Source organism: Mustelus asterias, chromosome 22, assembly GCF_964213995.1.
Source record: "Mustelus asterias chromosome 22, sMusAst1.hap1.1, whole genome shotgun sequence".
Classification (NCBI taxonomy): domain Eukaryota; kingdom Metazoa; phylum Chordata; class Chondrichthyes; order Carcharhiniformes; family Triakidae; genus Mustelus; species Mustelus asterias.
In genome coordinates, this window is record NC_135822.1 from 4911563 (window position 1) to 4925891 (window position 14329).

Genomic DNA, 14329 nt, shown 5'->3' on the forward strand with positions numbered 1-14329 from the left:
GCCAACGTTTCTTCATCAGAGCAGCTCTGGGGTTAGAGGGATAGGGCCTGGTAAAGATGCTCTGTTGGAGAATCAATGCAGACTCGATGGGCAGAATGGCCTCTTCTGCACTGTAGGGATTCTATAATCTCCCAGTTGTGGATGAGGCACCTCATATGGAGGGACCCTGAGATATTTTGAAATATGGGAAAAGGCCATTTTGTTCAACTAGTTAACTTGATTAAGCTAGTTAATTTGTTTCTCATGGAGGCCAGCTGATTATGGTGAACCAACTACTAGGCAACGAAATATCTAAAGGTCATCCTAAATAAGCAAACATTTAATTGTTAGTCGACACTGTAAAGTTTATTTATTAGTGTCACATGTAAGGCTTACATTAACACTGCAATGAAGTTACTGTGAAAATCCCTTAGTCGCCACACTCCGGCGCCTGTTCGGGTACACTGAGGGAGAATTTAGCACGGCCAATAAGGCACATCTTTCAGACTGTGGGAGGAAACCGGAGAACCCGGAGGAAACCCGCGCAGACACGGGGAGAACGTGCAGACTCCACACAGACAGTGACCCAAGCCGGGAATCGAACCCGGGTCCCTGGCGCTGTGAGGCAGCAGTGCTAACCACACTGTGCCACCGTGCCGACTGAAAGTCCTGTAAGGATTTTGGGTGGAGTTTTCCAGCCGCACTCGCCCCAAGACTGGAAAATCCCACCTGAGGTCAACAGTCCTTTGCATAATCCCCCCCCCCGCCCCCCCCCCCCCCCCCCAACCCACCTGCCACAATTCCCATGGCGGACGGGACAGGAAAATTGCACCCGGTGTGCGTGTGTCGCCTCCAAGCTGTGTGCTTGCTGCTCCTTGCACACATTTGATTTTTTTCTCTACTTGTCCACGGGGTGAGGGTATCACTGGCAAGGTGTCACAATCCGTTACCCAGTCCCAATTGCCCTCGCCAGATGACAATGTCACTTTGACAGGGCAGCTCCTTCACACAGATCCCAGCAAGATCCCTCGCTGTCGATTGGAAGCTATTAAATGAATGGAGAGTTTAGGTTCGGGGGTCAAGCGGACCGTGGCTGGTGTCTTGAACTTTAACCCTGGGATAACGGTGCCATAGCCTTACCCCCATTGCAACACGCAGCAGCTCTGGGCAAGTCAAACTAAAGGCGCGTTCTTTTTTCCTGCAGTGCTGAATCCAATGGACATGTGGAGTCGGGGCAGACATCTCTGTTATCCTCCTTCCTCAATAAGGTAAGAGTTACCCCTCACCGTTTACCCCCCAGAGACAAAAGAACAGCATTCTAAGGTAGGCTAGTCCTTGAGACTCGAGTTATTCCGACGGCAGGTTCTGAGTCTGTGGTGTCAAAAGCGTTCACATTTTAAAACAATCGATCATGTGTAGCACACTTCAACTCATCTTCCACGTATCAATTAACGTAATTAAATGAAGTGGAAAATACTCAGTGGAGTAAGCTGCCATATTGCACTGTGCAGTGGGTTTGGAAGCAGGGCGTATTTAACAGCTGCAGAAGATGGTTCAGGGGCTACGTTTCAGCTGCTTGTTCGGGGTGGGGGGTTTTTTTTGCTAATATCTTTTAAAAGCATTATCAGTTCATAAGCCTTTACACCGCCCTGTGACGTACTCCCTTCATAAACCCGAGGTCCGCCAACACCCTGCTACCCCTGTCTGAATGCACACCAACAATAGAATGTTACCATCCCGCCCGCCACGGGAATCGGAGCGGGCGAGGGGCGGACAATGGAAAGGGTCGTTGACCTCGGATGCGATTTTATGGTTTTTGGACGAGCAAGGCCGTAAAATCCCGCCCCAAGTCTCGTCACCCTCTCACCCCTGTGCTCACTGCCCTCCATATCTCCCAGTCTAGCACTGTCCTGATTGTAAAATTCCCACCCTTCTTTCCAAACCTCCTTCCACGGCCTGACGCCTCCCAGTAATCATCCCTCGGAGAAATCGCCACTCTTTCAATTCCAACCCTCCTGAGCTTCCCTCATTTCCAGTTGTCCCGCCATTGGCAATCGTGCCATCAGGTCGGCACGGTGCCACAGTGGTTAGCATTGTTGCCTCACAGCGCCAGGGACCCAGGTTCGATTCCGGCCTCGGGCCATTGTCTGTGCGGAGTTTGCACATTCTCCCCGTGTCTGCGTGGGTTTCCTCCGGATGCTCCGGTTTCCTCCCACAGTCCAAAGATGTGCGGGTTAGGTTTATTGGCCATGCTAAATTGCCTATTAGTGTCCCAAAATGCGTAGGTTAATGGGATTAGCGGGTAAATACGTGGGGTTACGGGGATAGGGCCGAGGTGGGATTGGTTGGTGCAGACTTGATGGGCCTCCTTCTGCACTGTAGGGATTCTATGGTTTCTATTCTATGCTTCAGCTGCCGGAGAGCCCTCAGCTTGGGAAATCCCTCTCGAAACCTCTCCGTCTCTCTTTTCCTTCTTTAACGTTCTCCTGAAAAGCCAGCTGTGTGACCTCCTGCTGGAGTGTCACCTTCAGTGACTCCATGGCACATTTTACTTGTACCACCAGGTCAAAATCCAACAGGTTTATTTGGTAGCACGAGCTTTCGGAGCGCTGCCCCTTCATTGTCCTTCTCTCACCTGGTGAAGGAGCAGCGCTCTGAAAGCTCGTGATTCCAAATAAACCTGTTGGACTTTAACCTGATGTTGTGAGACTTCTTACTGTGCCCACCCCAGTCCAACGCCGGCATTTCCACATCATTTCACTTGTTAATACTCCGGTGAACCATGGTGAGATGTTTGATTACGTTCCAGGCGCTATATAAACACGAGTATTGGTAGTTGTTGCTCTGGACATCTTGCGAAGGCCCAGCTGCTGACAATGGAGCCACGGGCAGGAAAGCCAATGCTAGGCCCGCCTCACCGGGTTAACTGGGTCAAGCTGAAGAAGGGGACTGACTTAACTCATTCACCACCAAGCCATGGACAGCAACTCACCGGGTGTTCCACCTTGACAGTGGAGTGATAGAGGGCACCCACCAAAGTGCTCATTAAGCACACTCACACCATAAGACCATAAGACGTAGGAGCAGAGGCAGGCCATTCGGCCCATCGAGTCTGCTCCACCACTCAATGAGATCATGGCTGATCTGATGTGATCCTCAACTCCACTTTCCCGCCTTATCCCCATAATGTTCGAATGTAACCAGTGACAACTTTGTATTGGATGTAATGTGACCAATGGGAACAAGCTTTAAGGGTCAGCTGACCCAGTAAACCATGGAACCAATTACAGAGTCAGCTGACCAGCTGATCCACTACAAATAAGGAACTATGTGGAATGGTGGGGAGCTTGGAGTAAGTAGGCCAGGGCGAGGGCCCAAGCTTGGAGTAATGATGTCTCTTTATTAAACTCTTTCTTTGATTTATAAGTTGGAGTAAGTTTCGTTGTATTTTTGTTAACTGCATTTTGAAGAGTTCCGTCTGAAGAAACAAATAATCCTCGATTTCCTTGCTGATTAAAAATCTGTCTATCTCAGCTTTGAAACACTGAACGGCCCAGCCTCCACGGCCCTCTGCGGTAAAACCTTCCACAGATTCCCTTCCCCCCCGAGAGAAGAAATTCCTCCTCATCGCTGTCTTCAGTGGGTGACCCCCTCACTCTGAGGTCATGCCCTCTGGTCCTCGACTCTCCCACAAAGAGCATCATCACACTGTGGAATTGGACACTTGCTGATTTGCTGTAAGCTCTTGTGTTTCTCTCGGTAGATGTCCCAAAGCGGCAGTGGACTCAGCAGCTTGCTAAACCTGAAGACAGAACCAGATTGTGGACAGTCCGATACAGAACAGGCCTCCTACATGAATAAAGCTTTGAATCCACAGAGACCGGAGAAACGGACTGAATTCTGGGAAAAATACCTGCGGAGGTACGACCGTGAACTAGTTTCACTTGATTGGGACTTTTTTCCCTGGAGCGCAGAAGGCTTCTTATAGAGGTCTATAAAATAATGAGGGGCATAGATGAGGTAGATAGTCAATATCTTTTCCCAAAGGTAGGGGAGCCTAAAACTAGAGGGCATAGGTTTAAGGTGAGAGGGGAGAGATACAAAAGGGTCTAGAGGGGCAATTGTGGTGAGTGTCCGGAACGAGCTGCCAGAGGTGGTAGTAGAGGCGGGTACAATTTGCCTTTTAAAAAGCGTTTAGACAGTTACATGGGTAAGATGGGTATAGAGGGATATGGGCCAAACGCAGGCAATTGGGATTAGCTTAGTGGTAAAAACTGGGCGGCATGGACAAGTTGGGCCGAAGGGCCTGTTTCCATGCTGTAAACCTCTATGACTTTATGAGTGTGAGTTTATGACAGACTCTTGAGCTGTTCATTTACACCAGTGATGGATATAAAGTTTCCGCTGATGCTGGATGTGGGGCCTGTCTTGCTGGTTTGCTCACAATTTTCTATCTTCCATCCTCAGATTTAGCACGGAAGATTACTGTGAGAGCCAGTGTGATTTTCTGCATAAAACCCATTTCCATTGTGTAGTGGAAGACTGTGGAGCCCTCTTCAGCACCTTGGATGGAGCCATCAAACACGCCAAGTAAGGGTCCAAATCCACCAAATCAGCGGCCGAACAATGACCATCCAACACATCAGCGCTTATTGTCAGAGAAAATATAATAATTCCCCATTGGTACAAAGCGAGGAGCCACTGATCCACTGCACTGTGTGACGGGCTTGGAAAGTCCCAATTCTGTCCACCTGCGACTCGCTGCAAACTGGGTCTCATTGACAGGAAGCTGCATCCAAACCTCCTGATCGAGTCAGTCAGCTTGGACTGGAAGTAAATCCCAGGGAAGGGTGGGGAGGGGGCTGGGGAGGGGGGTGGGGGTGGTCGGGGAGGGGTGGGGAGGGGAGATTTAGGGAAGGGGGAGGGGGGTGGGAGTGGTCGGGGAGGGGTGGGGAGGGGAGGGGGTGCGGTGGGGAGGGGGAGGGGGTGGGAGTGGTCGGGGAGGGGTGGGGAGGGGAGATTTGGGGAAGGGGGTGGGAGTGGTCGGGGAGGGGTGGGGAGGGGAGGGGGTGTGGTGGGGAGGGGGAGGGGGTGGGAGTGGTCGGGGAGGGGTGGGGAGGGGAGATTTAGGGAAGGTGGAAGGGGGTGGGAGTGGTCGGGGAGGGGTGGGGAGGGGAGGGGGTGTGGTGGGGAGGGGGGCGGGGGTGGTCAGGGAGGGGTGGGGGGGGGAGATTTAGGGAAGGGTGAGGAGGGGAGGGGAGGAGTGGGAAGGGGAGGGGATGACGATGGGTGGGAAGGGGGAGGGGGTAGATAGCGGGTGGGGAGGGAGTGGAGAGGGGAGGGGATGGGGAAGGGAAGGGTGGGAGTGGATGTAACACAAACAGAAGGAGTTCCACCGTATCTGATGGGCACATTCAGCAGGGACTGAGTTCAGCATCGACCCGGGGTGTTGACACTTGCCGAGTGGTGGGTGGGTTGGCGGGGGGGGGGGGGGGGGGGGGGGGGGGGGCGCGGGGGGGGGGGGGCGGAGGGGATTGGACATGGAGCATCTGAAATCCACCCCAACACCCATTGGCCGTGAAGCAGAGCTGGGGCGAGCGGGGGTGAACGGGGGTGGGGCGGGGTGAGGGGGGTCGAGGGGAGGGGTAGGGGGGGTGACGAGGCTCAGTTACTCCTGTGTATTTTTGGCACGGATTTTAAGGGGGGGGACCTCTCGGTGTGCGTGAGGTGAATAAAATCTAGCACAGTTCCGACAATTCAACATGACTTTGCTTTCCATCGTGCGCAGAATGAGGGGTAGAGGCAGAAGCTGTCCTGCCTCCGGTTCTCTGACCCTCTGCGGGCTGCGCCTGTTGCTTTCCTCTTCAATTGGAATTTTCCTGACCTGACGGTATGATTGTTTGTTGCTCCCTGTCGATGAGGTGAAGGGTGTTGCAGCGCGCCCTACCTGAAGCCTCAGCCCCTTTAAACCGATGCTGTTTATATTTATGAAGTGCCAAATAACCTTGTTTTGACCCAGGCATGATTCTAATTTAGATCAGTTTATTATTTAAATAATTTATGCAGATTAAAAAAAAAATGCAGAGGTTATTCAAGGTCCAATTACTTTGATGACATCACATCAAGAGGCAGCACTTTGAAGGAATCTGTGCGATTTGCACTCGGAGGGAAGCTGGGGGGAGGGAGGAGGGTGGATTCGGCCCCCACACCCACCCCACCCCCCCACCCCCCACCCCTCCGTCCCCCCACAGGGACGGGCCAGCAGACCCTGTTTACAGGGGCAACGACACAGGGCCCACAGAAAACGCGACTTAGATAAATAAATGTGACTCAGGCTTGAGATGAGAGAAAAAAAATCACATCTCAGCCAGTTCTTTTGTAAGGATTGCAAATGATTCTGAATCCCGTGATTTGATTTGATTTATTATTGTCACATGTATTAACATACAGTGAAAAGTATTGTTTCTTGCACGATATACAGACAAAGCATACCGTTCATAGAGAAGGAAACGAGACAGTACAGAATGTCGTGTTACAGTCATAGGGCCCGATTGGGCGCGAAATCGGGGTAAAGTTGGGCGTCGGGCCTATACCACGATCTGCACCCGATTCCGAGCAGATCGGGGCGGCCCGACGATTTAGACGCATTTGCGTACATTTAAATCGACTTAATGAACCGCGCGCCCAACTCTCCCGCCAAATCCCACTTTACCGTCTTCTGGCCCGATCCGCGTCCGCGCTGTTACCGACCTGCAAAATAAAAGTCTGAAGTCGTCGCTGCAGCTTCCGAAAAGCGGGGTCAGAGACTGCAACGGCTCTCTGACCCAGGTCATCCTGTGGTTTGGGGGCGGGGGGGAGCTGGGGGTGGGGGTGTGGTGGGGGGGGTTGGGGGTGTGTGTGGGGATGGGGGGGGTTGGGGGTGGGGGGGCTTGGGTGTGGGGGGGGGTTGGGAGGGGGTTTGGGGGAGTACCCAGATCATTCTCTGGTCGGGGAGGGGGGCCGCTGCCAGTCTGCGGCCGATCGGTGGAGAGGGAGGGGGCAGGGGGGTCCGCTGCCACTCTGTGGGCGATCCCTCCTCCCCACCGAAGGTGACCGTCAGAGAGCCACTCCGCTTTCTGCTTTTTTTTTTCGTGCCCGGGCCGCTCTGTCAGATTTTTTTCGAACTGCGCATGCGCGGTTCAGAGCTCCGATTGGTCCGCCAGCACTAAGCCCCACCCACAGCGCGGATCAGACCGGAGCCGGCAAAACGCGTGTGGGCGCTGGAAAGAGGATTCCAGGCGCGGATCCATTTGACGCCCAGATTCGACACTTAGCCGCAAAATGGTAAAATCAGGCCCATAGCTAGGGTGTAGAGAAAGATCAACTTAATGCGAGGTAGGTCCATTCAAAAGTCTGACAGCAGCAGGGAAGAAGCTGTGCTTGAGTCGGTTGGTACGTGACCTCAGACTTTTGCATCTTTTTCCCGACGGAAAAAGGTGGAAGAGAGAATGTCCAGGGTGCGTGGGGGGTCCTACATTATGCTGGCTGCTTTGCCGAGGCAGCGGGAAGTGTAGACAGAGTCAATGGATGGGAGGCTGGTTTGTGTGATGGACTGGGCTTTGTTCACAACACTTTGTAGGTGGAGCAAATTTTACCGTCCCGCCCGCCACGGAAATAGGAACAGGACCACGGAAAGGTCCGTTGACCTTGAGCAGGATTTTCCGGTTTCGGGGCGAGTGAGGCTGGAAAACCCCGGCCCGGGTTTTTCCAGGACTGTGATGCTGCTGCCCAGGATTTCAATCTCAGAAATGAGGTGTGGGGTCATCACCGCGGTGAACCCAACAGCACGGGCGCGATTCTCCAGCGTCCTAGCCGCGTGTTTCCCGCCGGCAGGAGGTGGTGCGTTGTTTGCTCACGGCGGGATTCTCCGGTCTCGCCGCTGTCGATGGGAATTCCCATTGACATCTCCCCATGTTGGTGGGAAACCCGTGGGCGGGGGTGCACTACCGGCAGGACTGGAGATTCCTGCCAGAGTGAACGGCCAGAGAAATCCAACCCATCTCTCCAATTCCCTACCGCAGAAAGTAGCTGAGGCCAAAACGTTGTGTGATTTCGAGAAGAAATTAGATATCGCTCTTGGGGCTAAAGGGATCAAGGGATAATAGGGGGAAGAGAGGATCAGGATATTGAGTTGGATGATCAGCCATGATCATAATGAATGGTGGAGCAGGCTCGAAGGGCCGAATGGCCTCCCCCTGCTTCTAGTTGCCATGAAACGGACTGATGGTCGGCTGAAGTATCCCAACGTGTGATGGTTAATCATGCTGCATGTTGGGAATGACCCGAGGCTCCTTGGGAGGATGCAGAGGTTTACCCGGAACGGTTCCAGGAGTGAAGGATTTTAGCCGAAGGCTGGGCTGGAGATACCAGGATCGTTCTTCACAGGGTCGGGGAGATTGAGGGCAGATTTGAGAGAGGTTTACGAGGCAAAGAAAGCTGATGGCATGAGAGGTGCGGGGGGGACCCGAGGAAGAACTATTTTTGACAGCAAGTGGCCGAGACCCAGAGCACACTGTCTGTGAGGGTCGTGGAAACGGATTTAATCAATGATTTCAAAAGGAGATAGCTTTTGAGGGGAATAAACTAGCTGGGCTACGGAGATAGAGTGGTGAGATGGGAATAAATCGATGGGCTGAATGGCCTCCTGGGCTGCAGTGGCTCCGAGAATCAAACCTCTAGCCCCTGACACCAGCCACAGTAACTAGCAGGCTATAAGTTTGGAAAACGGTCCTATTTCTATCCAAACTATGCAGAAGATCTGTTCTCAGACTTCTTTGTGTCTGCTCCAATCTGGTCCAAGTTGGACCTGTTCTGTTCCAGTGTGACCATTGGGACCTGTGTTACCTCAATGTTGCCTGTCTCTTTAACCTTTAACCCTGGTGTTGTGAGACTTCTTACTGTCTCCTTAAATCCGCGGCTGTAACTGACAGAACCTTTCTGCTTTCCGTAGTTTCCACTTTCGGGCCGATGGCGGAGTGGTGAAAGTGAAGTCGGAGCTTTCCCTCCCGACCCCAATCCCCATGGAGATCAGAGCTCCCAGTGCCTCAGCCTTCCCTTCCATCGCCATGGTTACGGCCGCAGCCATGCAGGTCTCCTCAGCGAACCCGGCCGTCGTCACCTCCAGCCCCACGCTACTCGCTTGGAAGCAGCTGGCAGCTTCTATCCCACAGATCCCCGTATCCACGCTGGTGACATCTTCCCTGGCGACCACATCCCTGGAGAATGCCAAGCCTCAGGTCAAACCCGGCTTCCTCCAGTTTCAGGAAAAGTGAGTATGGGATATTGTGTAAGCTGTCTCTCTCTCTCTCTGTGTGTGTGTCAGTGAAATATATAATGCATGCTGATCGCTGAGCCAGAACCTTACCGGGAATGTTTGATCCAGGGTAACTTTGGGACATCCGCAGGCCTTGCCGAATCACTCTGCAGCATTCCCCAAGTCTTGCTGCTTTTCCAGGGCGGCACGGTGGCGCAGCGGTTAGCACTGCTGCCCCACAGTGCCAGGGACCCCGGTTCAATTCTGGCCTTGGGTCACTGTGTGTGTGGAGTTTGCACATTCTCCCCGTGCCTGCGTGGGTTTCCTCCGGGTGCACCGGCCTCACACTCCAAAGGTGTGCCGGTTAGGTGGATTGGCCATGATAAATTGCCTCAGTGTCAGGGAAAATACATGGGGTTACGGGGCTAGGGCTTGGGTGGGATTGTTGTTGCAGGTTCGATGGGCCGAATGGCCTCTCTCTGCTCTGGAGGGATTCTAGGATTCTATTCTATGATCTGGTATTCTGTCCTTGTTGCAAATTCCATTCGCTAGCTTTGAATCTCTCTGAGTTAGAACCAGTCTGTTTGGTGTGTCGATCACATTGCCCATCTCTATCCCTGCCTCACCTTGCCTGCTACTGAAACCCTCATTCCCGTCTCTGATCCTCCAGACTCATTCATTCCAGCACAGTACTGGCTGTTCACCACACTCTATCCACTGGGGGTTATCCAAAACTCAGCTGCCTGTGTTTGTACCTCTCTCTTCTCTATCTCTCACTCTCTCTCTGTCTCTCTCTCTCTGTCTCTCTCTGTCTCTCTCTCTGTCTCTCTCTCTGTCTCTCTCTCTGTCTCGCTCTCTCTCTCTGTCTCGCTCTCTCTCTCTGTCTCGCTCTCTCTCTCTGTCTCGCTCTCTCTCTCCCGCTCTCTGTCTCGCTCTCTCTGTCTCGCTCTCTCTGTCTCGCTCTCTCTCTCCCGCTCTCTGTCTCGCTCTCTCTGTCTCGCTCTCTCTGTTTCCCGCTCTCTGTCTCCCGCTCTCTGTCTCCCGCTTGCTCACTCTCTCTGTCTCTTGCTCACTCTCTCTGTCTCTTGCTCACTCTCTCTGTCTCTTGCTCACTCTCTCTGTCTCTTGCTCACTCTCTCTGTCTCTTGCTCACTCTCTCTGTCTCTTGCTCACTCTCTCTGTCTCTTGCTCACTCTCTCTGTCTCTTGCTCACTCTCTCTGTCTCTTGCTCACTCTCTCTGTCTCTTGCTCACTCTCTCTGTCTCTCACGCTCTTTCTCTCTCCCTCTCCCTCTCTCACATCCTGTGCTCGCTGATCTCTGTTGGTTCCTGGTCAAGCAATACCTTAACTGTAAAATTCTCATCCCTGTTGTCAGACTCCTCCATGGCTTCACCTTCCCTCTGTATCTCTGTGATCTCCTGCAGCCCCACAACTCTCTGAGAAACCTGCACTCCTCTAATTCTTGCCTCTTTCTGCACCCCCAGGTTAAAAGCGTTCTGCCACGATGAGCTGTGCTTTTAGTTACCCCGAGCTCTGAAATTCCCTCCCTACACCCTCACCATCTCTCTACCTCGCTTTCCACCTTGAAGACACTCTGGGTGTGATCTCACAGGCCCTTCACGCCCTGTTGGCTCATCCAGCGAGGGCGGTGAATTTGGCACTCAGCCAAACCTCCGTTCATTGCAGCGGGACTGGAGAATCCCGCCGGCGAGGACAGCCAGAAAATTCCGCCCTCTCTCTGTGACCAAGCTTTTGGCAAAGTGGCCAATATCTCCTTTTGTGGCCCAGTGTCGTATTTTGCTTTGTGATGCTCCTTGGGACAGTTCAAGGTGCTCTGTAAACATAAGTTGTTGTTGCCTTTGCTGCACTGATGACCCGAACATCTCGGCAGAGCCTGTCCCTGACCTCACACCTTCCGAACTGGATAACGAACGGAAAAAAAAAAACACCCAAATCCCAGGCTGATTTATTCGGCATTTCCAATCGGAGCGACGCCATAAAACCTTGACATCACAGAAATAAGTTCCTCCGAGTGTTAGACCGAAAAGAGGTGCCCTGTTGCGAATGATAGATGGCCGTGAGCAAAGTTAGAACAGTAATCCAAGCTCAGAAGCTTGTAAAATGAGAGTGTGTACTTTGTGTCACTGACTGAACCGGCTGACTGGACCGGCCCTGTAATCTGTTTGCAGGTCTCTGTTATTGTCTGTATAACCCGGCCCAGTTAGCCATTATAGCACTGCGGTTACGTGATTGATATCATGAACTTTTTTACATCATGAAAGTTTATAATATACATTCATCACTGTCACTTCACAAGGATCCGAGGCAGCTGTGAATGTCAGCGTGTCACTTTGAATTTACAACTGTCATTACATACATCAAAACTGTATGTATTATGATATATAAAATACCAAACTCTGAGGGGTTTCAAAGCAATCAGAGTATCTCGTGGGATCGGAGCAGCTGTACAAATGGGCACTTGGTCTTGTTTAAGATGTTGTCCATTCAGAGGATGTCTCCCCCCCCCCCCCCACCTCACGCCCGCTGGGTATTTGGGGTGTGAGGGGGGTGTGGTGGGGGGCGTAGTCTCGGGATTGAACATGTAGGATTGAGGTGAGGAGAGATGTCTTCACTCGGAACACTGTGAGCCTGTGGGGTTCTCTAGCCCAGCGGGTCATGGATGCTCAGTTATCGAGTGTATTCAGGACAGAGGCTGGTACGGCATGGACAAGTTGGGCCGAAGGACCTGTTCCCGTGCTGTAAACTTCTATGACTCTACATTTTCTTTTACGGGAAGAAGGGATTTGGGGAGAGTACGGGAAGGTGCAGTTGAGGTAAAAGGTCACAGCCATGATCGTATTGGACGATGGAACAGGCTCAAAGGGCCGAATGGCCCACGCAAACTGCTGTAATTATTTATTTTGAACGTTCTCTCTGCTATCCCGTTGTGAGTGTAAACCTGGCTCTTTGGAGCTCTGCAGCGGAGCCACTGCAACTCACAGCAAGGGCTGCTGAATAAAGAGCAAAGCTTCTGGATGGGGTAAATCAAACCTGAACTAATGCCCAAAATCCAAAGCTTCATTTGTGGCAAACTCCAGATGCACATACACATGTGTAGGAATGTAGGAATTAGGAGTGGGGGTAGATAATTCAGCCCCTCGAGCCCACTCTGCTATACAGCGTGATCATGGCTGATCATATCCTGGTCTCAGCTCCACTTTCCCGCCTGCTCCCCGTCGCCCTTTATCCCACTTTTCATCAGAAACAAATCCATCTCTTTCTTGAATCTGTTGATTGATTCTGTTTCCACTGCGCTCTGGTAGCCATGATGTGGAGATGCCGGCGTTGGACTGGGGCGGGGCACAGTAAGAAGTCTCACAACACCAGGTTAAAGTCCAACAGGTTTATTTGGAATCACAAACTTTCGGAGCGCCGCTCCTTCATCAGGTGAGTCGCTCACATCACCTGATGAAGGAGCAGCGCTCCGAAAGCTTGTGATTCCAAAAAAACCTGTTGGGTTTTAACCTGGTGTTGTGAGACTTCTTACACTGCACTCGAGGGCAGCGAGTTCCACAGATTCACAACCCTCTGAGAGAAGTCGTTTCTCTTCATCTCAGTTTTGGACCTACCTCCTCTCACACTGACCTGTTGTTCTAGATTGTTCCAGAATGATAACTGTACTCGCAACATACTGAGCTTACAAGCCTGCGTGTGATTCCAGAACATTCTCCTCTGGGTCAGGTGAAGATTGGTTGAAGTTCCAGGCTAACGTTCTGGCATTTTGCTGCCTCACATTCTGATTGGCTCAGACACCGTCAGTGGTGCAGACGTGTCTTTCAGTTCCAGTTTCAGAGATTCTGGCTTTAGCTCTTAACCGTGACTTTTACTCTCTTTAGCGATCCCTGTCTGGCGACCGATTGTAAATACGCCAACAAGTTCCACTTCCACTGTCTGTTTGGAAATTGCAAATACGTCTGTAAAACGTCTGGGAAGGCGGAATCCCACTGTCTAGACCACATCAACCCCAACAACAACCTCGTCAACGTGCGTGACCAGTTCTCCTATTACTCTCTGCAGTGCCTCTGTCCAAATCAGGTAAGCTGCCATTAAAATAAACCTCTTCATAGACAGGTATGCTTTATCCACCCTGATGCCATTCCCCATTAAGACTCGATCAAAGATACTTTGGACTGAGTTCTCCTCACAAGAGGTCTCTAGAGGCAGAATTGGACTAACAGAACATTTCAGACCAAATATTATGACATTCCCAATTTTGGGTGACTCTATAAAGCATTCTAACCTCTGGATAGAACTTATACTATTCGCTTTTTTGATTGAATTCCTTTTTTCTTCATTTGTCCATGGGATGTGGGCAAATTGTCCTTGAGAAGGTGTTGGTGAGTCACTATTGCGCATGTGGTGTAGGTACACCCACCACACTGTTAGGGAGAGAGTTCCAAGATTTTGACCCAGCGACAGTGAAGGAATGGCGATATATTTCCCAGACAGGATGGCGAGTGGCTTGGAGGGGAACTTGCAGGTGGTGGTGTTCCCATGTGTCTGCTGCCCTTGTCCTTCCAGATGGTCGAGGTCATGGGTTTGCAAGGTGCAGTCAAAGGAGCCTTGGTGAGTTACTGCAGGAGCTTTTGTAGGTGGTACACATAGCTGCTACTGAGCGTCGCTGGGGGAGGGGAGGGAGTGAATGTTTAAGGTGGTGGTTTGGGCGCCAATCAAACGGGTTGCTTTGTCCTGGATGGTGTTGAGCTTCTTGAGTGTTGGAGCTGCATTCGCCCAGGCAGGTAGAGGATATTCCATCACACTCCTGACTCATTGATAGTACTCGCTTTGAAACCAACTGATCTTCCAACTGTTTACATTACACCAGAGTAACAACAAAGCGATATTGAGATATTGCCGTGGAGCCTTGCTAGTTGTTGGAGAGAGTGTCCAGTGCCCCCTCCTTCACACAAATCCAGCAAAGCTCCACATCTCTTGCTCCCAGAGAGAAAGAGTCTATTTCTGCTCATTTGTCGGTGAGATTGATATAAAAATGTCCAA

At 51.7% G+C, this 14329-nt stretch overlaps 1 protein-coding gene across 18 annotated transcripts in view; it reads left to right on the forward strand.

The window, feature by feature from the left end:
* Positions 1–14329, forward strand: part of casz1 (castor zinc finger 1) — a 445565-nt gene that overhangs the window by 394604 nt on the left and 36632 nt on the right. For all 18 annotated transcript variants that reach the window (XM_078238639.1, XM_078238637.1, XM_078238654.1 and 15 more), the window contains 5 exons: positions 1184–1247; positions 3743–3900; positions 4447–4569; positions 8969–9286; positions 13168–13366. In XM_078238639.1, coding sequence (XP_078094765.1) covers positions 1184–1247; positions 3743–3900; positions 4447–4569; positions 8969–9286; positions 13168–13366 — 862 coding nt within the window. The remainder of the gene's footprint in view (positions 1–1183; positions 1248–3742; positions 3901–4446; positions 4570–8968; positions 9287–13167; positions 13367–14329) is intronic.